Below are 22,249 nucleotides of genomic sequence, written 5' to 3'. Positions count from 1 at the left end.
TCTATACTTTTGTCATCTAATAATAATCAGAAGCATTTAAATCCAGATGTTTAAGTTTTTAAATATACATTTGTAAAATGTATAACTTCTCAGCTTTGCATTGAAGCTAAAAATTTTAATATTAATTTAACTGAATAATAATAATAAAAATATATAAATAAAAAAAAAAAGATATTACTGTGATGTTAGTAAATTTCCAATATTTTTTCTATTAAAAAGAAATATAGTATTAACTTAACTTTTATATATCAATACTAGCAATATTAAACCCTATATCTATAACTTATTAAACATTAACTATTACTGTACTATTCTTATTATTTCTACTATATATATATGATATGATTCATTTTTATTATAATACAATTCAGTTCAATTATATGATAAGGAATAGATGATTTACAAATACAGGGGAAAAAAGATTAATTATATTATATATAATGTTGAAGATATATTCTTAGAAATTGTTAACATGAAATTTGCTTATATTTTCAGTGTTATTTGACTTTTTTAATATTGTGTTTTAAAGAAATATTAATAATAAATATAAATGAAATAATAAATGATAAAAAACATTATAAGTATTCATTTTGTAAGATAAATTAAATTAGGAAAAATTTAACATAATCATAAAGAATTGTGAGATTATTTCTATTGGTAGAAAACATGCATTTAAAAGGAGGTAAATTATTTTTTAAATATTAAATAAATAAAATATTATAATTTGCCAATTTACTTGGTCCCTGTAATAAAATCATAATTTTCTTTGAATACATACAAACAACCAGATTCATACATTCTTCACAATTTATAACAAATAAAAATCAGTGAAACATAATAAAAATTACAAAAAGACATTGACTAGAAAAATAGTTAAAATAATTAGAAACATACATTTTTAATATGTATAATATAATGAATAATTTTACAAGTAGTAGTTGGTTAATAAAAACACTATCTAATTAAAAATTGAAGAAGCTCATTTTAATTTTTAAATTAATAATAGAAAGAATGTGATTTATGAAATCACAGATCAAAAATAAAACTAATATCACAAATTGACCTTTTACTATTCGTACTATGACTAGAAATATTTGAGCTACAATTACAAGAAAATATAAGCTTAATTAAGTACAAAATAAATTAATTTGTCTTTATATTCTCAAATTCATTTTATTCTCTTATTATTGATAGTATAGTGCAATCTATGAATATTTATTTAGTTTAATTTATATTAGTGTGATAACTACCTTTACACCAAAAATGTATTCCTTATTTAAGAAAAATGTTTTTTCTATAATATAAACAAAATAAAAAGTATTAGCATAAACAGAAATCTAAATACAATGAAAATATAATTGGTTTAATTGAAATATTAAAGAATTAATAGAATGAGTTATTACTTACACTATATGTTATATTAAATTAAAAAATATGCGTATAAATTAGATTATAAGTTTGGTAACAACAAAAAAGTTCTTGTTTGCACTAATATAAATATTTAATATAGTACGCCTAGCACCTAAGAAAGTTGATTCAATAAAAATAAATAGTAGATTTATTCTTACATGAATAAGATATGTATTTTTTTGTTAATAATCTAATAATACTTTTAATTATTGCAATTAAAAAAAAAAATTACAATCAATATATTGTGCAATTAATTGTATTAAATTATTATTATTTTTTATTCATTTGAGATTATTTAATTGAAAAAAAAAATCATGATACTGTTTAGTAAACCAACATTTTTGAATTAGAATAATATTTATATTGATTTATTAAAATTGGTAAATGATCTAATATTTTTAAGTTTATTTTGTTAATTTTTAAAATTAGTTATACAATTATAAATTATAATAACTATCTATTATTTCTTTAGAGCATATTACTGTTCAAAATAATGTGTAGAACAAAAGTTTTCTCATTAAATAGATTATTATTAAATTTTATAAATCAATAATTTCTTAATAAGAAAAAAATGAACTAATTTTACATACATTTTTTACCTATTTCTAGAAATTTATTATTAGACATATGTAGTAGATGATGAATATTTTGGAATTTCTTGGGAGCGGTTTGTAATTTCTACCATAGTAACACCCGCTCCCTTTTTTTGCTAGGAAGATTTTGGAGCTGGTGCTGCTTCAGGTGGATCTGTATGATGAGCTTTCATCCAATTATATAAAGGAAGTTCACAACAACATAACATTTTTATAAAACCAGGTACTCCAATGTAAAATGATGGTGGTATTGGTATAAGAGGAGATGTTGATCGTTTGTACAACTGATAATTTATATTACTAAAATCATAAAATTTCAATATATATTATATGATAAAATGATATACAATGATAAAATATAAGAACACAAACTTTCTAAATCGATGATCTGATATTCGTTCTAAATGTGGTATACCTGAGAGAAATAGTATTATAAAAGTTGTAAATATGGGTGATATAACCACAATAAATTCATTTCCTTTTATAACATTCAATGATACAATAAAAATACCCCACCACAAAACAATTTCTCCAAAGTAATTTGGATGTCGTGACATACTCCAAAGACCTAAAAATTAAAACTTATAATTATTGTACTTAAACTTTAAATTTTATATTGAGTAATTTAATACTATATTAAATATCCCTCACTCTTTTTAATGTCACATGTCACAATATGACGTTTAGTAGTAGTTTGTTATCATTACGCTCTAAAAAAGTAATGTAAAATACAAAAAGTCTAGTATTGTTACATCTAAAACTCAATATTAACTGTTTGACAAAATACAAAATAAAATCAAATAATGAAATTAAAAATTCTTTGGAAGAAGACATTATACAAAGACAAAAATGAGCTGATTATGATATGTATAGAGATCAAGTGGCACAATGAAGGATGTCAAAATTGACATGCACAAACCAAAATCATATCTTGCAAAAAAACTATGCTTGTGGACTTAAAAAACAATTTTTTTTCATCATTGCAAATAATTTACCTATAAAATTTTTTTATTAAAAAAAATTACGAAAATCAGACAGTGTAAGTAATTTTTCCAGCATTGCTTAATTTTTCAACATTTTATTATATAATAAGCTATTGATACATTTTTTTTTCATATCAATTAGTATCTTACCATCATCACACCATTTGCCTTTATTTGTTTCTTCACTTCTAAATGCATACTTTTGTAAATCAGCAAAAGTTTCTATGATAAAGCCAAAAATGAATACACAACAACCAACAGTATCAAGAGTAGTCATAGTTTTAGGAGCACCAACTTTTATTGAATTATGAGCTGCGTTTATAACAATGACTGGTAAGCTGACAATAAGAACCCATATTGCCTAAAACAATAGCAATTTAAAAATTATTAACTTAAAAAGGAATTGAATAAAATATATACTAAAATGATTTGTTTGTTAAGTATCTAAATATCATAAAGTAAAAATTACTTGAAAAGTCCAAAATACAGCAAAACGTATCATATTACTGCATTTATCAGAAAATGTAGCATCTCTTCCAATTTTTAATATTCGATAAAATAAGTATGAACTTAAGCGAATACCCCAAATAACAACAAATAATGTTACCATAAATTGACGGCTATCATGTGTCTAACAAAAATGTATATTAAAATAAAAGTTTTAACTTAACTTTTAATACTATTTTACTTGAGCTAGTCCATATGTTAATAGAGCAACTAAAATAAAACTTATACCACCAGCAAAATCAGCAACTTTGTCATATTGTAATGTCACAGCTATAGTGAAAAATATTATTTGCATAATAACAATTAAAATGGCACTTATTGCCAGATTATACTTATCCAATAATAAAATAGCTGTTTTCATAATGTAATCCCAGAATATAATACTATTTTCTATTGTTAAACATCTATAACAGATAAAAATTATACATTTTTAACATAGTATATCTATTTATGCTGAGTATACTAAGGTATTAAAAAGTGCTTAATTTAGTATGATACAGAATTAATAAAAATTAAGTTTTATGTAGACGAATTCCATTTTAGATTTATATACTAATTAAAATTAGGTAACTATGATCAATTACTATATGTATAACAAATTTGATCAAAAAGGTATAATATATTGGTACTAATCTAAAACTCATCCTAGAAGGTTTACACTTTTTTGTATATTCTGAAGAATTCTTTTGATAAATTAACATTAAATCACATTTAATTGGAAACATTTTTTTTTTGATAAGTCCAAATTTATGTAATATTGACATTTTTTAGACATTAAATAAATTGTAAGAAACAAAATGATTATCTAAATTAGTTATTTATACTTACTATTCAAAACAAAAAACTTAGTTCATGTCATTGATATTTAAAAAAAAATAACATAGAAGAAAAATTACTGTTTTATATTTTAAATAATATTCATAATATTTTATATTTTCTACTAAAATGTTCAACAGCTAACATAGTGCAAACTTTCATGGTTTAAGTTAAAATAGAAGAGAGAGAATAGATACAAAACAGCGATAAATTACAATATCAGAACATCAAAATTAGCATTCATTCCGATTACTCATAAAAACTACAAATAATTAGTTTATAGAATTAGATACCTTTATTTTTAAGTTCTCTTTACATATAAAAATAGGCGTATCAAAAAATTTATCCGATTGCGCATTATCATTCACCTAATTTCTAATCATTAATGGCTGTATTTAAGCAGATTTATCCATATTTTGGTTGGTGGTTCTGTTACTTTACGTTGTTGGTACGTCTGTTATCACATTTCTGTATTGTACATATAATAATGAATACAAGTGTTTTCAAATTTAACGTATTTTTTAACGTTCGTATACTGAAGTCATTGTCATGTACTACATGACATGTAGTACAATATTGATACACCTATACCTGTATCCAATCGTGCGGCAGATATTAATTGTTATGATCGAGTTCTGTTGAACTAAAAAAAGAACTAAAATTATTAATTTGACAAATTAAACGTGTTAAATTGTGGAATAATAGTTATTTGTATTTTATTGTGAATTTTGAGTAGACAATTGTGAAAAAACTTAGGCCATAAGTGGAGTAATGAATTAAATAAGCTAACAGTTTTTATCTATGGACGATGTTATTTGATTGCAAGCCAAAATATATCAACTATATAAAGTTTAATTTTTTTTTAATGACAGAACTTGACATTTTTTAAAAACAGTATATCATTGTAAGTAAGTAATTAGTAATAATTTAATTTGATTAATTATTTACTAAACTATATAACAATACCTGTTTAAATTCAGTTATTTTCGAACTTAACAATTGGTAATTCCCTAATCTTTATTCTCATGATATTATCCAGATTGAAAAAACTATAATGTTATTAATGTTAAATTATTCATCCCTTATTTATTTTGATATAGCCTTTAAATAATGATAATATTATTTTATTAGAAGTCTAAAACTAAAACTATAACTTAAAGGGAAATAATATTAGATAATCTATTATAAATAAAAATTTATTAGTTGAATAAGTAAATGACATTTAAATATTGACAATTGTAATTTAATAGGAAATAAATTCTGTTGTTTATTTACAGCAATTAAATTATATAGTATTTCTACACAATTATTATTAAACTAAGTTTAATTGGTCTGTTAAATTGTAAAATTTTTATAATTATAGAATAAAAAACAAGAAAATGGTTCTTAATAGAAGAAGTTTAGAAAATTTGAAAAAAATTGTACCTGGTAGAGGAAAAGCTACTGCACAAGAAGAACAGATGCGAGTGTTTGTTCGTATAAAACCATTAGTTTATGAAGATGGTAACCCTAAACCGTAGGTTTCTTTGAAATAATTAAATTGTATTTTATATACACTTTGTAGATATAAAATATTGTTAAAGATATTTATAATTTTTTGAATTGAAATGGAAAATATGGCTCTTATATAATGAGTAAATTCATTGGATTAGCAGCTCTTAATGATTATCTTAATGGTTAAATAGCTTCATATTAAAACTAAACATTTTAAAAAGACATTTAGTTTTTTTTTACATATTTTAGATGATTTTTATCTATTATAGTTGAATAAATTAATAGACAAAATATATACATAGAGAAATACGTCATAATTAAAATAACATAATCGATACCTCATGTACACTATATTTTAAAATAGTTATAAATACTGAAATAATAGGTTAAAAGTTGTTATCGACCAGTTGTTTCCTTAATTAGATTATTTTTTTATTTTATTAGTTAGTTAAATATATGTTGCAATTAAAAAAATTAAGTTGACTCCTTTAAAACATTATCAGATAAATTATAAAAATATGTAATAATTAATGAATCAAGAAATATAGAATTTGTAAATACCAAGAAAAATTTTCTGAAAATAAATATTTTTGTGTGAGAAATTGAGTGGCTAATATTAAAAGAATCACACTATATATATATATATATATATATGAGTTTGAAAGAATAATAATCATCTAAAAATAAAACTTCATTTTATTTAATTGAGTTAATATATAATGATAGTAAAATTAATTTATTTTTTATTACATTAAACATTTTCTTATGAATTTAAATAACATTCTTAGATAACAAATAATGAAAAAAAAAATTATGATATAAATTTAAGTTTTAAATTTTCCTAAGTTCTTAACAACCTTATCTAGTTGGTCAATATCTTTGATTGATATCTGTCCAGAGCCTCTTGGTGATGGTTTTGGTTGTGAGGGATCAGGTTTCCATCCTATCATGTACATTATCTGAAATGTAGCAGGGATTCCTTCATGATCTTTACTATCACTTGTAGATCTATATAGTTTATCATAAAGAGATGCTGCAGCAAACATAGTGTTCTTGTTCAGTCTTAACGGTCTTTTTAAAACTACATTATTTTCGCCCATGCCTTTTAAGTCCCACATTAGCTCAAACATAGATGGATATCTAATAACTAGTTCATCTGTATCTAATGTTAACATTGAGAATCCTGCATTTTGCATTAATGATCCAACATCTTGCAGTCTAACAAATGGTGATATTCTTGGTGTTACACCTCCATCTCTTTCAATTCCTGCTAATTGTAAAGAAGATCTTAATTCAAACAACGTATCACCAGCAAACATAGCTCCCAAAAATACTCCATCATTTTTTAAACAATTTTTTATTTGCATAAATGTTGATGGTAAATCATTAATCCAATGGAGGGATAGACTACTTAATAATAAATCAATACTATTTTCCTTGAATGGTAGTTTTTCATCATCTACTACAATTTTACTTACCTTGACCTCTGATTCAGGAGTCTGAGCTTTATCTAAAATTTCTTGGCAAACATCGCACATAATAAGTTCTTTTACATTATCTTTAGATATGTGTTTAGACACATGTCCATAACCACATCCTAAGTCAACAACACAATCAAATTGACGTTTTATATCAAATAGACGATCGGATAATCGATACCCTACCTCTTCCTTCAAATATTCATATACAGAGCTATCTTCTGCAATTGCTGCTCGTTGCTTTTGAATAATTTTTGCCCTTTTATCAAAGACTGTCATAGAATGAATTTTTTTAGCATACTTAAATTGTAGTAATCTCACGAAAAAATGCAATTCTTCACTGAGAAATTTTCTGCAGAAGTTCATAATACACAAAGCTCAATTTTATAATATTGAAAATAACACAATTTAAAACAGATCTAAATAAAGTTGTGATGTTGCTATTTTATTTGTTTCTTTCATACATTTGGATTTATTTCCTAAAAATTAATTTTTTACATTAGTAAAAATATTTAAAATTACTGAGTATGAAAATGTATAATGTTAAACATAATTTATTGATACTGTTCAGTGTAGCCACCTTATGCTTTTACTATTTCATGTGTATAACTATAAGCACAGCTTGAATAGAACTGATTTTGTCAGTGGAAATTTAAATAATTTACAAAATAAAAAAAATTATTCTTCTCTTTTTTAATTCAATAAAATATTTTAGAAAATTATTTTTGTTTTCATTTAATAATTAAATTTAATTGTATTTAAATTTTTTTTTTTATGCATTTTCTTTTGTTTTACAATTTCATACTCTGTTAATTAAGTATGTTAATAAAATTTAAAGTTAGATAAATTGAGGAACTCAGTAAAACAATCAAAAAGTTCACTTATATTTACTATATAAAAATAATTTATGGATAAAAATTATTTTTCTACATAGAAAAATTAATTTTATATTCAGATTATATGCATAGAATTCTAAAAAAAAAAACCGTTTAACAATGCTAATGAAATTAAAAAAAAAAATGTTCAACAAATTGCTCCTCTTGAAAAATATTTAACAATAGACTAACCTAGCTGTTCCATAGAAATTTTCAATCATAAAAGTTATGGTTGTCATACATTTAAAACCAAGGAATAGTTGTAGTATTTTGAGGTTTGTATGAAATTTTCTCATAACCCATGTGTATAATGATTCATTAAAGATAAAATACCAATTTTGATCTACAATCATAATTATTTATTTTATTTCTTAACTATGTTTTTTTGTTATTTTTATATACTATAACCTAATAAGATAAAAATTTTACTTTTTAATATATTTTTGTGAAAAATCTTTCAACAAATAAGATTATATTCCATAAAGAATTATTAACCAATTTCCCATATATAGTATGAAATTACTTTTTTATTCTGTGTCTATAAATATATAAAATATATTATTTTATAGAATAAAAAAATCTTTTAAACTGTATGAGTAATACTAAAAAATGTTTGTTTAAGTTTAATAAAGTATTAAACTCTAAAATAATCATTTAAACTTTAAAAAATATTTTTCAAGTTTAATTTCAACATTATTTTTTATAAAAACTTAAATTTCGTGATATTATTTTTCAGGAAAACTATTAAAGTAAGGAATGAATATGCTTTAATATTTGACCCTAAGCAAGATGAAACACCTTTTTTTTTCCATGGTGTAAAACAAAATCCACGCGATATCTCAAAAAAACAACATAAATCCATCAAGTATGATTTTCATAGAGTATTTGGACCAGAAAGTACAAATGAAGATATATATAATGAAAGTACTAAAGATCTCTTAGACAAGCTTTTAAATGGATATAATTGTTCTGGTAAAAATAAATATTTATTCCCAATTTTTTTTTTTGTGTGTATTTGTAACACATAATATAATCTTGAACCTATGTACTTTTTAGTCTAATTTTAGTTGATAAAAAATTTAATTTTCTTAGAATATAACCAGGTTAATTTGCTGCTTGTTTTAATTTTTTTGAGTTGAATTTATAATGAAAATATTTTATGCGTGCAGTTATTCTCATAAGTAAAATGATTTATTTTCCTTCAGTGTTCGTTTATGGAGCAACAGGTGCTGGAAAAACCTTTACTATGTTGGGTAATGATTCTAATTATGGCATAACTTATTTAACTATGAAAGATTTATATGAAAAAGTAAATGAACAACAAGAAACAAAAAAGTTTGAAATCTATGTTTCATATCTTGAAGTAATATATTATAATATAATTTTAACGTGCTAAATATTTTCATTGAAAATAAAAATTTATAGGTATATAATGAAATGGTATATGATTTATTAGTAAATGAAAAAAAACCATTGTTTTTACGTGAATGTGGAAATACTACTTCTGTAGCTGGCATTTCTATAAAAATGGTGAATAATGTTGATGAACTTATTGAAATGTTAAGGAGAGGTAATGATAACCGCACACAACACCCAACAGATGCAAACGCTGAATCATCTAGATCACATGCTTTGTTTCAAGTCTATATACAGATGACATATAAACATACAGATCAAGTAAAAATGGCAAAACTTTCAATGGTTGATCTAGCTGGATCAGAAAGGGCATCTTCAAATAAAGGAATGCGTTTCAAAGAAGGTTCTAATATTAATAAATCATTACTAGCTCTTGGTAAATAAACAGATATTTATTATTTTGTTAATTATATTATTTGTGATATAAAACATTTTTGTAGGAAATTGTATTAATAATTTATCTGATGGTTTGCGACATATTCCATACCGTGATTCTAAATTGACAAGACTTCTAAAAGATTCACTTGGTGGAAATTGTAAAACACTAATGATATCTTGTGTATCTCCAGAAGTCTCTTCCTATGAAGATACTCATAATACACTGAAGTATGCTGCTAGAGCTATGAAAATCAAGTCCAATGTTAGTTTTTATATTTCATTTTTAATTACAATTTATAATTGTGTATAATTTTTTTAGTTAAAGGAAAATGTGTTGTCAGTCAATCATCCTCCTGCTCATTATTTAAAAATTATATCTGGGCTGGAAGATGAAGTTCAAAAACTAAAAACTAGGTATGAAGATGTTCTAAAATCTAAATCACCTTTGCCTCCAGATAATTTAGAAGATTTAAAGAATACTTTAGAAACACTATTTACTGCAAAATTAAAAAAACATGTAGAAATTTTACGCTTAGAATCAGCTCAAAAAAAAACTGAACTTAGAATATTCTTAAAAAAGAGTTTAATTGAACGTTATTCATTGTTTGACTCTCAAAATGGAGAAGAAATGGTAAGGACACATAAAATAAATATAACTTTATATTTAATTTAAAAAATACTTTAATTTGTTAGGTCAATGAATTAAATCGAATTAACATGGCTATACAGCAGTTTGAAGGACGTATGGCTAGTATAAATGCTCAATTAAATATCCTATGGGATGAAGCTCTAGCGACAAATAATGAACTACAGACGTTCTTAAAGAAACTGGAAGAAGATAACGTAAAACAATTTTTAGATGTTGACATAACTAGCTATGATGCAATGGTAATAGTTTAATATAAATATTTTAATTTTATTAATTTAGTTTACCAAATTTGTATTATACAATACACATTTTTTATAGATTGTTATTGAAGAAAAAAATACTCTTCTTGAACATAGAAATGAAATAGGTATGATTTTAGATAGCAATTTTCATATCAGTCAAGAACTCAACAAAATGTTTGCTGAAAAAACTAATGAATACTATTCACTTTTGGAAGCTCACAATAAAGCTACAGAAGAAATGAAAAAAAGTCATTCAGTTAGTATTACTAAATAAAAAAAAAGCTATTTTGAATAACTTAGAAAAATATAAATTTATACTTTAGAATATGACAAAATCATTTTTGGGTGGTTTAAAAGCAGTTAGTTGGGATTTCTCCCCAGGAAATCAATGTAAAATAAATAGAGATGCTTATTTCAATTTAACTGAACTTAGTATTGACAATCTCAGAAATTGTACAAAACCAGGAAACTCTTTGAGACCGAATAAAATAATAAAATTGGAAGCTATGGTAAGTATTTATGAGTTATATAAAAAATAAATATTATTGAGTTTTTTATTTTCAGAGTCCTGTTCAAACAATAGAAAACAAACTACAAAATATAACAATACAATCAGATTCAAATGTAAAAATGGAGATATCTCCAGAAACTAGTGCTAATGAAACTGTTGTGATTTCAAATCAAGCTGAAAGTTTAAATAATACTTTTGTATTAAAACAAAATGCAGATGCTGCATTAAATACTAATAAACGCCAAGCTACAACTACACCTCATCGAAGTAAACCCCCTATTGATACTCGGTGTTTGACAAAATCTATAACTAAGCCAACTATACAAAGAAAACGAGTGGTTCTAAATAATCACAAAACAGGACATGTAGCCAGAAATATTAATCAAGAAAATTTTCCTCTTTTAATGGCAGCCACTAAGACTTTAGCTGATCCGATCCTCGCAAAGACAGTTACTAAAACCAGAGCAATTTCTTCTAATGTTCTCTCTGCTAAATCTGGTAAGTGAATCATAAGGATTATTGATTATATTATATATTTTCATGTTGCATCATAGCATCTGCTGTTACTCATAGCTTGTATTGTTTCCTTTATCATAAAAATCCATACATAGTAGTTGCAACATAATCATAATTCTATAGTGATTGAGTAAACTATCTCTAATGTAAAAATTTGAAAAATTATTTTTATTATATCTTAAGTAATATGGTTTTCCGCAAATTTTTTTACCAAAAAAAACTTAAAATTAACCAATATTTCTTTAATAAGTATCTTAATATATACATATTTTATTTTTATCTATAATTAATTTAATTATGTAATCACATTATATGATTATATGATTACTTGAACACTACTATGTAAAAATAAAATATTTACAGTTCAAAAGTACAAGAGGAGGTGTTAAAGAAAGCTCTTAATGAAATAATTTGTAATTAATAGTTCACTTTAAAGTTTAACTGGTGTTTAGTTATTATTCAGTTTTTAATTTTTTAATACCCATTATTCATTTGCTCATTAATTGTGTGAATATGCTTTGTGATGTAATACAATTATATATTATTTTTATGACATTTTTATAATTCTCTTTAATAAAATGTAGATATTTAAATTAAAGGTTATTAAATATATATTTATATATATATATGTGTGTGTTATAAATAATTACCAGGTTCATCCTTATATCTTATGGGGTTATGAACTTCATTTTTTTTTTAATAGCAACATACACATTAAATTGTGTATCATTTTCTTTTAAAAAGAAGTTTAATGTGTATGTTGCTATTTAAAAAAAAATTAAGTTCATAGCCCCATAAGATATAAAAATGAACCTGATAGATATTTATAACAGATAAATATAAATATATATGTAACTAACAAAATCCCCAAAACATTTAAAAAAAAACTTAATATTTTTAGAGAAATTGAGTGGCTAACATTAAAGTAATTTATATATATATAGTAAAAAATCTGTGAATTAAAATATTGTGTTGCTATTTTATGTTTTTATTAACTATATACAATTTTTATTAAAATTTTATATACAATGTATTAAATATTTATGTTTTAAATACATAAAAATCCAATATATCTGTTTCAAATACAATGTATAGTTTATTTTTAAGTAGTTAATTAAAAATTATAGTGATGCAAGTTAATATTTTTGCTTTTTTCACAAGGATGATATTTTATACAGTCTCAAGCATGAAAATATTCCATTAACAAAATATTACCATTCTTTAATCCTCTGTAGTTAAATTTGATATGGGTTATATTAATTTATTCATTTTGCCTATTCTAAACTTAGGATAAAACTTCTAAACTTTGATATATATATTCCTGTTTTAATATTTTAATGGTTGATTTAGTACAAGTACATTAAGTTCTTAGATAAAAATTATAATCCACATTTTTAATTTTACAGTAAAATCAAGGATAAACTCAAAAGATACAAATATGTTGATTAATCTTAAAAATCAAAAACCCACATTGACCATGAGGTATTAACTATTGCATTAATTCTTTGTAAATTGTTTACAACTGCTTAATTTAATATAATCTTGACTAAAAATAAAAAATTACACAGTGCTATAAATTTTCTTTATCAACATTTAAATGTTTTATAGTTTGCTTTTATTTAACTGCTTATTTTTCATCTTGGATTATTGAGTTTAACTTTCAATTGAATAAGTATTATATTATTTTGTATAAATTACTTTTTAGATATTATTCACCATAATAAAAGTCCCCCCCCCAAAAACATAAAGCTAACTTCTTCATTGAAGGCAAATAATAAAAATATGCTTTTATCATAGTCCATAACTGTAGAAATTATTTTAATAAAAATTAATTTGTTAAAATATTATGGATTACCTATATATACATAGGTATTCGGTATGTAAAGAAATCGGATTCCATTGTTTATTATTCTCATTGTTTGTAAAAAATGACCTGTTTCTTTACTTTTTAAACACTGTATGTGTGTGTGTATGTGTATATATATAAGTATTTGCTTTCTCTGTTATATTTGCATCATAAAATATTTTTATAGTTTATTTAAAAAGCATATTTAATTTTGGCATTTGAGCATTATTTATAATCACTTCTATTTTAGTATAATTAATACTTAAAAAATATAAAATTTTCAGGCAACGAAATTGGCTATAATAAATAATAGTGGTTATATGTATGAACAATATTATGAATAATATAATCTTNTGTTATCATTAATATGTTAGCTGTAAGTGTCGTAAACTTGATTTATATTGAAAAATAACTGTGTTAATTTCCTACCATTAATTTATTGTTTAATTTTTTTTTTTTTTTTATATATATAATATGTGTTTAATTTTTTATTTTTGGAAGACTTATTTGGAAAATGATGAACCCATTAATGCTAAAACATTTTTTTTTATTTTTTAGTTTGTAAATATATTGTGTGGTACTTTACATTATTTCACTTATGTTACTATTTTACAAGTTACTAATATCTGAAAATTATATTATATATTTTCTTAATATTAAAATAAATGTATACTTTTATTTGTATTAATAATTTTTAACATAAAAAAAGTATGTGTGTTAAATAAAATATATATTCATATTATTTGTACTATATTTACATATAATATTCTTTGTATTTATTCCTTATAAGATGTTTAACAGAATTCTAAGAAGTTTGTACTCAGTCAATAGTAGTTGATGATTAACTAAGCCTACTATATTTTTAACCTATAAGAGAACTAGTATGTTTCACCAAAATTAATTACCATTTTAAGTGTCAATGCTAGGATAAAATCAAGTTTACCCTAAATTTTATGGACATATACATAATCATCATTTTTATGTCAAATTTTTGACATAAATTTCATCTATAGGTAAAAGAATTTGATTTATATTGTTGTTATATGATCACTGATCCAGGAACCACCAGAGACGACGCTACATCATTGAATTGAAATTGAATATATGATTCTCAGTGTTAATTAATACAATATCATTAATCTATATTGAATACATAAATCTTATCTTGAAAAGAAAACTAAATTATTAGTTCGTAAATTATATGATTTGAATTTAATTTAAACCACAATTTTATGAAAAGATAGTCTAGTTATATATTATTTAAATTTGTGATAAAACATCATATATTGTTATCATATTTGTTCTTAGTGATAAAAGTAAGTAAAGTTTTACTGTAATGTTTTTATAATAATATAAATTATTTAAATGATTTTAAAACTTTTTTTTTGTATTGATCATAGTTAATACGATTTTTATTTAATATGAGCCTATTAAGTTGTATTCGAAGTAAACCTGTTATGGCTACGTTAAAAACGTATTGCAGAATATATTTCCTTAAGTCACAGATTTCATTTTATCCATCTAGTAAATATGTGTCATCAGGTATGTGGTTGAACAAATCGCTCATAACAAAGCGTTCTTTTATGAAAAAAGTGGGCCTAAATCCAATATATGATACCTACCAAAAAAAAGCTGCAAAGGATAACATATCTCCTTCAGAATATGAACTCATTTATAATGGAACAGGAGAAAACTATGTCCGATGGCTTAGTGGAATAGTTATTAGTGCCTTGATAATTTTGCCAACGTCCTTTATTGGAGCATATTTTTACATCTTTTTAACTGAAAAATCTATTGATTTAGATACATATTTTAAAGTTTTATTAATACCACATAGTGCTTTTGAAGTGAGTGTTATACTTATAATCATGTTTTCACTCAAATTAGCATCTTATAGTTTTATTTCCAAGTATGTTTTAAGGATTTATAAACATAGTATAAAAAACGAATATGCTTGTGTTTTCATTAATCCCATTTTACCTTGGAAAAATATTACAGTATTGACTGATAATGCTATTAAATTACCTAATGGATATATACCATTAGTTCCTTGGTATAAAGAATATTACAAACTTGGTGGATATAAATCAATCATCTTACGGGAAAGATTCAGAAGACCTATTGATTTGGATCGAATGCTCAATAAAGAAAAAAAAAATGATTTTTGATTAATAATTTTATTAATTTATATTTATTGTAATACTTGTGTAACTTAAATAAATTTTTTTGTGTTTTAAAAACTACTCGTAGTAATATTTCTTCCAATTTTGGGCAGGTAAGCATATTGGAGATGGCCATTTAAGACATTCTGTTTTATTTTTACAATCTGGATGCTCACATTTATCCTGTAGACCATTAAATTTCATACAAATACACTTAAGATCCTAAGAATTATTAAAACGTTATTTTTATTCATTTATTTTCAAAATCAACGTACAATTTCAACAGCTGATTCTTGAATTTGAAAAGATGTTCTTTTTGAGAATAGTTTTTCTGGAAAAGGTTTTGATTTATCATTGAAAGTTATTATTGGTGATTCAATACAGCAATTAACTTTATTATTCATTATTCTTTCCAATGGATTGTTGGATGAACATGAAATTTTGCATTCATCCTTCACCTCATTACAAGTAGTTGGATGTAAATTTACTTCAATAAAATCCTTACAAAATGACTTGTTCTTACCACAGTCATTCAAATGTCTGAAAAATTTTTCAAATATTAATATAATTAAACAATATTTTCATTAAAATGTATAAATTATTAATTAATACATTTAGTTCATAGAGTATTATTTGAACATTTGTTTACATACTTATTAAAATTATTAATGTCATTCCATTTTAATTGTGATTGCATTTTATTCCTTAACTCATTAGAAGTTGAACAAACCATATTAGTTTCTTAAAGGATATGTATTAAATTTAGTGTGTACTAGTAGTTCTATTAGATTTACTTAAAATTTGTTTAAAAATGTAATTTATAAATACTAATTTTTACTTGGTGTATCCTTGGCGATATTGAGGAAAGTATTAGTATTACAACATATTAAATTATAAAATTAGAATATCTACATAAAAAATTTGTTAAAAATTAAATATATACATTTTTAAATTTGAACATAATTTATACTGGGCATAATTTTTACAATATTTTAAGACATACTAATACTAATTTTCCCTTTAAAAAAAATAACTTCAACATTAAATTACAAATAATTTTCATGTTTTTATTTGGAAATATACTTAACATTTTAAGGATGCAGTCCCGGAATAAGGGGAACGAACGACTCGGTACCCATAATCTTAATAGCCCATCAACAATTTTACTAGCCTAATTGTGACATACAGTTTTTCTGGTTTCCTTTTTTACTAATTTTTTATTATGATAGCAATATTATCCATAGGGGGGGCCATATAGGTTTTAATCCGACCTTATAAGAAGGGAACAACTAAAATTTGTTCTCAGTATAAATTTGAAGGGGAGAGTAGAGCCGTTAGGAATTAAAAATATTAAAGATTATGATAAAGTTATTTTTATGCAAAGATTAATTTTTTTTGAAGTTTTGTGAATTTTTCATTTTTTTTTGTAACATCATCAAACATTGAAATTTTTTTCTGACTAAAACGATAAAATATTGCCAATCGTATGGCATCTTTCTCTTAACACGACTTCAGAGTAAATTGAAAAAATATATAAATATAAATTTATACATAATTTATTGTCGATAAATATTTAGTCTTAATAATTCAACCAACCAGTATTTTGTGCTATTACACAGAGTAATCGGTTTATCATTCATCATTCGTAAAATAAATACGTTATTAAATAAAAAAGTAATGTTTTATTTTAGTTGCATATATTTCTTGATTTATCAGCTAACTGGAGCGTATTCACATAATTTCCGCTTATAGGCATTTAAAAATTTGCCGCCCTTCATTATGTTATGACAGAGGGGCTCATTTATAGATATTTTTGCAATAATACCACTAATTCTACCTCAAAATAAAAAGTATTTAAAAATATTTTCCAAGCAAATCTATGTTTATTAATAAATCATAAAATAAATTGCTTGTAACTATTAATATACATATCATAAATACACAATAAATGAAAACGATTATGATAATTATTAGGAAGACAATATGTCTTAACAACAATAAAAAAAAAACTCGCTTTTTATAAATTTGTTTGTCTTCAATATTTGCCGCCCTTAAATATGCCACTATAGGCAATTGCCTATATTGCCTGTAAATAAATACGCCGCTATCAGCTAATAATTACTTTTTATAATTATCGTTTAAAACTTAAAAAGCTGTCAACTTTATTTAAAAAAGCATTTTTTACATTAAAACTAGCCTATTTAATAGATCATGATGTTATATAAGAAAATGATTGGTCGATAACAATTTTTGGATTAGTAGTTCGCAAGTTATTCGCATTTTATAGCTGGGACGAAGTCGAGAAATAACTAGTGATACAAATAGAAGAAATCGCCCCTCACTTCGAGTTATTACTTTGAATTAAGAATTATATGTAACTAAAAGAAATAAATTTTTTTTTTATATTGTATTTATTTTGTGAGTAATCGAGTGGTTTATAATAAATCGATCGTTCTGTATTTTAGGTAAATTTTAAATTTAAATAATTACTAAATAGATAACAAAAGAAATGCTATTTTTTTTTTATGGAAAGCTAAGACGATGTCATAAAATAAATTTAATGAAAAAAATGATTTACGAAATGATAACATCATTGTAAGACTTAACATTAAATATCAATTTTATTACTGGCATTACCATTGTATTATTAATATTTTATTGTCATTTATTAAATTTAATCTTTCTATTTTTAAATTCATAAAAAAGTGTCGGCTTGACCAACCCAGCTGTTCGGCAATCTACGAAGATCTTAGAGTACTTTTTAATAAGGGTTCCTCAAGCTAATTAGAAGTTACACGTATGAGTCTTAAAAAATTAAACATTTAACTGTCAATGAAGCATTTTTAGGGTTTTAAATAGTGAACTTCAGCATCCGTGTGCCTTGCACGTCAGGTACTTATAGTGTTGGACCCTGGGCAGAGTTGAATCTTAGAAAGATTAGTACACTCCTCTATGACAAATAATCAGCTTTAAAAAGCTGTCAACAATTTTGTGCAATTAAGTTCTAGTCATAAATTTATAAATAAATTGAAGATCAATTTTTTTATTCGTAATATTTTTTTAACGAACTATTCATTTGAAAATTTTTGTATAATTTGCCTCAAAAAGTTTAGTTCTAGTTCTAGTCCTGGATTCGTAGGTTCAAATCCCTAATAAATTTTCTTAACCCAGTTCTAATAATATTGATCACGCAATTATATTGTTTGTTAGTATTTTACATTTCTTTAATAGATATCGAGTTAAAGTTTAAAAGATAAATACAAGTTTTTCATCTTTTTATAAAATAATCAATTATTAATACATGTATCAAAAAAAATATTTTAATTTGGTAATTATATTTTATTTGTAATTTCCTTGAATAATATTTCCGTTACATTTATCACGTTATTATCATTTCTTATCTTAATATTTGAATTTTATGGGCTCGTTTCTTGGAATACCGGTAACTGTTCGTGAAAATAACTTGTGGCACTTTTTTGTTCCTTTGACGTTTATGTTTTTATAAAATTAATAAATATTATTGCTTACTTTAATTTTCCTCGTTATATTATATTATTCTTTTATTTTATTTATCTAAGTTACAAATAATAGTATTTTAGTTTAGTGTTTCCAATTATGAAAAATACATTGCATGTTGAAGTATTGTTAAAGACTGAAAAGTAAGTATTTTTTGATGCGTTATTAATGTTTTGTATAGAAGATCTCCAATTGATGATTATCATAGATAATTGTTAAGTATAAGTAATACCTACATATTTGAAAATTAATATCTTTTTTAGGGTTGCTGATAAACCAGAATTAGAAAAAGCTGTTATACTTGAACTAAAAACTATAAAATCTATTGTTCCTGAATCAATTCATAATACATTTTCTATTGAATTAGTTACTGAATATGTCAAACAAATACAAATTTGTGAGATTGAAAATGTAATAGGAAATGATAATCAGTTAACAAAAAAGGAGGTTACAACTTTTATTTTATTTATTTTTATGTCATAAAAATAAATGGTCATCATTTTTTCAGGAGGAAGATTTTCTACTAGATCTCAATGAATATACAGTCAAGGTGTATTTTTTTAAGTTAGATGATAGTGTTTTAGCAGATGATGGCACTAGTGAAGATAACACATGTAAAATGAGACGTTGTATATTACCTAATGTAGACTTTTGTGGTATTTGGGAATCATTAATATTTCAAGAACCAATCAAAGAAATTGTATGTAATTTCTGAATATCTATTATTGAACTCAAATAAGATTTAACTACCATTCTAACAGTTATAAAATATATCATATATCCTTTTTTTATGACAATCTAAAGAAACAGATTGAGTGTAATATGGTTTTTATAGTCATATTTTATGACTGAATGGTAAATGGTTCCCTGTAAGGAATTGTTTTGTTTTAAATTTCTTATATCTTCGATTAAATAAAGAAACTAAACTAAAAGTTCAATAATTTGACACTGTTGAACCTTTAAACTTAACTTAAATTAAATTTTTTTTAGCTTATGCATTATGCTCAAACTGGAATGAATTTTGCACGTCATAATGTTAATACAAATATAATAAGTTATAACCGCCTTATATTACTTCATGGCCCACCAGGTACAGGAAAAACATCTATTTGTAAAGCATTAGCTCAGAAGCTATCAATACGATTAAATCAACAGTATAGCTTTTTTGAATTTATTGAAATAAACAGTCATAATTTACTATCCAAATACTTTTCTGAGGTAATTATTAGATAATAATATATTTAATATAATAATTAATTTAAGTCAATGTACTCTTATTATTTTAGAGTGGTTCATTAGTCATGTCAATGTTTCAAAAAATCCGAGAAGTATTAGAATATGGTGACTCATTAGTGTTCATATTAATTGATGAAGTAGAAAGTTTAACTCGAGCTCGTGATGCAGTTTTATCCGGTACAGAACCATCAGATTCTATTAGAGTTGTTAATGCTGTTCTTACTCAATTAGATAATCTTAGAAAGTATGTTTTAAGTATTCAGTTTGAAACAATTTTCCAAGTAAACAATACAAACTTATATTTTTTATGTATAACGTCTAATAATAATTATAAAAATCATTTAACAAGTTATCAAATTTAATTTTATATCCATAATAAAATTTTAGTTTAATATAAAGTTCAATCAGAGATAAACCATTTTTAGATTTGTTAACTTAATAAAAATTAATCTATTTTATACACAAAAGTTCTTAATTATTTTTAAACTGTTTGACTCTTATTTAAAAATTATTTTTACTTCTTAATTACATTATAATATAATATAAAAGTAAAAATATTTGTTATTTGATTGTTTAATATTATGACATTTGTGTTTGTTGTTACTAAATTAATTTAGTCATATTATTTTTTAATACATATATTTTTTAGATATTCCAATGTTATATTTTTAACAACATCTAATGTAACTGAAGCAATTGATACAGCTTTTACTGATAGAGCTGATATAAAAATGCTCATTAACCCACCTCAAGAAATGGCTATTTATACAATATTAAAATCGGCAATAGAAGAACTTATAAGAGTATTTTTTTGTTATTTAATAAATAATATGATTTGTTTTATTTTTGTTAAAATTATTTGTTTAGGTTAATTTGATTGTTAATGTAACTGAAAATGACAAGTTTGATCGGCTTCATCCAGGAAAAACTATTTTAAATAATAATCCTCTCTCAGTAACTCAAAAGTTATTTGAAATTTCAAAGTATGATGAAGGTTTATAGTTTCATTTTATTGAAATAAATATTATTTTTCATTTTATTATATTTTAGAGAGAGTGTTGGGTTGAGTGGAAGAGTGCTTAAAAAGTTAACTTTCATAGCTCATTCTATTTATATTAGGGAACCTCAATGTAATGGTGTTGATGAATTTTTAACCGCACTTCTAAAAGCTGTAAAGTATCAAAAACAACAAGATGATGGTATCAATAAAATTAAATAACATTAAAAAACAAAAATAAATTTTTATACTTAAATTTATTGTTTTATTATATTTTAATTTTAATTTTATTTATAATTATAAAATAAATATAAATTACTTTTGAACTTCATTTAAACTTTTGGTGTTTCCTTAAGACTATTTAAAGTTTAATTACTTATACAAATGAAATAAGACAATTTGTGTACATAATCATGTTCAATCATAAATTATAATCTTCTATCAAATGTGTTAAATCAATTTTGTTATTTTAATATTACAGAATTTAGTATTTTCAAGATTTGGTAAAAATTATAATGAATACTATTGATCTTCAATCAGAACAGGATTAAACATGAGGACTATCTTAAGAGTGTAGCGATAGCTTAAAACTACTGTTTTTAGGTATAGATAAATAATGAACAC

At 23.4% G+C, this 22,249-nt stretch overlaps 6 protein-coding genes across 10 annotated transcripts; 3 read left to right on the top strand and 3 right to left on the bottom strand.

Annotated features, from left to right (window-relative positions):
• Window positions 1-1,650: 1,650 nt before the first annotated feature.
• LOC126905815 (uncharacterized) lies at window positions 1,651-4,660 on the bottom strand. Of its 2 annotated transcripts, none has more exons than XM_050685893.1 (6): window positions 4,603-4,660; window positions 3,675-3,897; window positions 3,456-3,617; window positions 3,137-3,347; window positions 2,376-2,571; window positions 1,651-2,303 (listed from the first exon to the last, which is right to left on the bottom strand). In XM_050685893.1, the coding sequence occupies exons 2-6, from the start codon at window positions 3,852-3,854 to the stop codon at window positions 2,120-2,122; spliced, it is 933 nt and encodes a 310-aa protein (XP_050541850.1). In that variant the 5' UTR covers window positions 3,855-3,897; window positions 4,603-4,660; the 3' UTR covers window positions 1,651-2,119. The 2 variants fall into 2 exon arrangements, with proteins under 2 accessions (XP_050541850.1, XP_050541849.1); XM_050685892.1 differs by lacking the exon at window positions 4,603-4,660 and adding an exon at window positions 4,322-4,568.
• A 170-nt stretch (window positions 4,661-4,830) lies between these two features.
• Window positions 4,831-14,057, top strand: LOC126905812 (kinesin-like protein KIF18A). Of its 3 annotated transcripts, none has more exons than XM_050685887.1 (13): window positions 4,831-5,213; window positions 5,673-5,825; window positions 8,893-9,128; window positions 9,362-9,519; window positions 9,582-9,948; window positions 10,013-10,212; window positions 10,270-10,581; window positions 10,644-10,838; window positions 10,918-11,097; window positions 11,165-11,350; window positions 11,406-11,850; window positions 13,275-13,350; window positions 13,999-14,057. In XM_050685887.1, the coding sequence occupies exons 2-13, from the start codon at window positions 5,689-5,691 to the stop codon at window positions 14,015-14,017; spliced, it is 2,511 nt and encodes an 836-aa protein (XP_050541844.1). In that variant the 5' UTR covers window positions 4,831-5,213; window positions 5,673-5,688; the 3' UTR covers window positions 14,018-14,057. The 3 variants fall into 3 exon arrangements, with proteins under 3 accessions (XP_050541844.1, XP_050541843.1, XP_050541845.1); XM_050685886.1 differs by having other exon boundaries at window positions 4,831-5,217; XM_050685888.1 differs by lacking the exon at window positions 13,275-13,350 and having other exon boundaries at window positions 4,831-5,217.
• Window positions 6,482-7,814, bottom strand: LOC126905814 (arginine-hydroxylase NDUFAF5, mitochondrial). The gene has a single exon (XM_050685891.1). The coding sequence runs from the start codon at window positions 7,645-7,647 to the stop codon at window positions 6,628-6,630; it is 1,020 nt and encodes a 339-aa protein (XP_050541848.1). The 5' UTR covers window positions 7,648-7,814; the 3' UTR covers window positions 6,482-6,627.
• A 955-nt stretch (window positions 14,058-15,012) lies between the features above and the next one.
• On the top strand, window positions 15,013-15,957 carry LOC126905818 (uncharacterized). Its single transcript, XM_050685895.1, has one exon. The coding sequence runs from the start codon at window positions 15,136-15,138 to the stop codon at window positions 15,880-15,882; it is 747 nt and encodes a 248-aa protein (XP_050541852.1). The 5' UTR covers window positions 15,013-15,135; the 3' UTR covers window positions 15,883-15,957.
• LOC126905819 (uncharacterized) lies at window positions 15,926-16,724 on the bottom strand. Its single transcript, XM_050685896.1, has 3 exons — window positions 16,530-16,724; window positions 16,152-16,416; window positions 15,926-16,098 (listed from the first exon to the last, which is right to left on the bottom strand). Exons 1-3 carry the CDS (start codon window positions 16,607-16,609, stop codon window positions 15,955-15,957), a joined length of 489 nt encoding a protein of 162 aa, XP_050541853.1. The 5' UTR covers window positions 16,610-16,724; the 3' UTR covers window positions 15,926-15,954.
• A 1,627-nt stretch (window positions 16,725-18,351) lies between these two features.
• LOC126905813 (pachytene checkpoint protein 2 homolog) lies at window positions 18,352-22,244 on the top strand. 2 transcript variants are annotated; one of them, XM_050685889.1, is made up of 9 exons: window positions 18,352-19,535; window positions 19,656-19,839; window positions 19,901-20,092; window positions 20,383-20,610; window positions 20,679-20,872; window positions 21,278-21,431; window positions 21,496-21,611; window positions 21,679-21,827; window positions 22,107-22,244. In XM_050685889.1, the coding sequence occupies exons 1-9, from the start codon at window positions 19,492-19,494 to the stop codon at window positions 22,130-22,132; spliced, it is 1,287 nt and encodes a 428-aa protein (XP_050541846.1). In that variant the 5' UTR covers window positions 18,352-19,491; the 3' UTR covers window positions 22,133-22,244. The 2 variants fall into 2 exon arrangements, with proteins under 2 accessions (XP_050541846.1, XP_050541847.1); XM_050685890.1 differs by lacking the exon at window positions 22,107-22,244 and having other exon boundaries at window positions 21,679-21,862.
• The last annotated feature ends 5 nt before the right edge of the window (window positions 22,245-22,249 follow it).

This window comes from Daktulosphaira vitifoliae, unplaced genomic scaffold (assembly GCF_025091365.1).
Source record: "Daktulosphaira vitifoliae isolate Bord-2020 unplaced genomic scaffold, ASM2509136v1 Scaffold_4, whole genome shotgun sequence".
Classification (NCBI taxonomy): domain Eukaryota; kingdom Metazoa; phylum Arthropoda; class Insecta; order Hemiptera; family Phylloxeridae; genus Daktulosphaira; species Daktulosphaira vitifoliae.
Note: the sequence above shows the minus strand (reverse complement) of the source record. Positions and strands in the feature narration are given on the sequence as shown.

Excerpts from the sequence above, each read along its gene's own strand:
- LOC126905815 (XM_050685893.1), bottom strand. The coding sequence starts at position 3,854 with ATGAAAACAGCTATTTTATTATTGGATAAGTATAATCTGGCAATAAGT. Across the intron at positions 3,618-3,674 it reads TAACATATGGACTAGCTCAA|ACACATGATAGCCGTCAATT; the intron begins GTAAAATAGTAT and ends CATTTTTGTTAG. Across the intron at positions 2,304-2,375 it reads TCAGATCATCGATTTAGAAA|TAATATAAATTATCAGTTGT; the intron begins GTTTGTGTTCTT and ends TTATGATTTTAG.
- LOC126905812 (XM_050685887.1), top strand. The coding sequence starts at position 5,689 with ATGGTTCTTAATAGAAGAAGTTTAGAAAATTTGAAAAAAATTGTACCT. Across the intron at positions 9,129-9,361 it reads AAATGGATATAATTGTTCTG|TGTTCGTTTATGGAGCAACA; the intron begins GTAAAAATAAAT and ends ATTTTCCTTCAG. Across the intron at positions 11,851-13,274 it reads TGTTCTCTCTGCTAAATCTG|TAAAATCAAGGATAAACTCA; the intron begins GTAAGTGAATCA and ends TTAATTTTACAG.
- LOC126905814 (XM_050685891.1), bottom strand. The coding sequence starts at position 7,647 with ATGAACTTCTGCAGAAAATTTCTCAGTGAAGAATTGCATTTTTTCGTG.
- LOC126905818 (XM_050685895.1), top strand. The coding sequence starts at position 15,136 with ATGAGCCTATTAAGTTGTATTCGAAGTAAACCTGTTATGGCTACGTTA.
- LOC126905819 (XM_050685896.1), bottom strand. The coding sequence starts at position 16,609 with ATGGTTTGTTCAACTTCTAATGAGTTAAGGAATAAAATGCAATCACAA. Across the intron at positions 16,417-16,529 it reads GACATTAATAATTTTAATAA|ACATTTGAATGACTGTGGTA; the intron begins GTATGTAAACAA and ends AAAATTTTTCAG. Across the intron at positions 16,099-16,151 it reads AAGAATCAGCTGTTGAAATT|GATCTTAAGTGTATTTGTAT; the intron begins GTACGTTGATTT and ends AATAATTCTTAG.
- LOC126905813 (XM_050685889.1), top strand. The coding sequence starts at position 19,492 with ATGAAAAATACATTGCATGTTGAAGTATTGTTAAAGACTGAAAA. Across the intron at positions 20,611-20,678 it reads TATCCAAATACTTTTCTGAG|AGTGGTTCATTAGTCATGTC; the intron begins GTAATTATTAGA and ends TTATTATTTTAG. Across the intron at positions 21,828-22,106 it reads TCAAAAACAACAAGATGATG|AATTTAGTATTTTCAAGATT; the intron begins GTATCAATAAAA and ends TTAATATTACAG.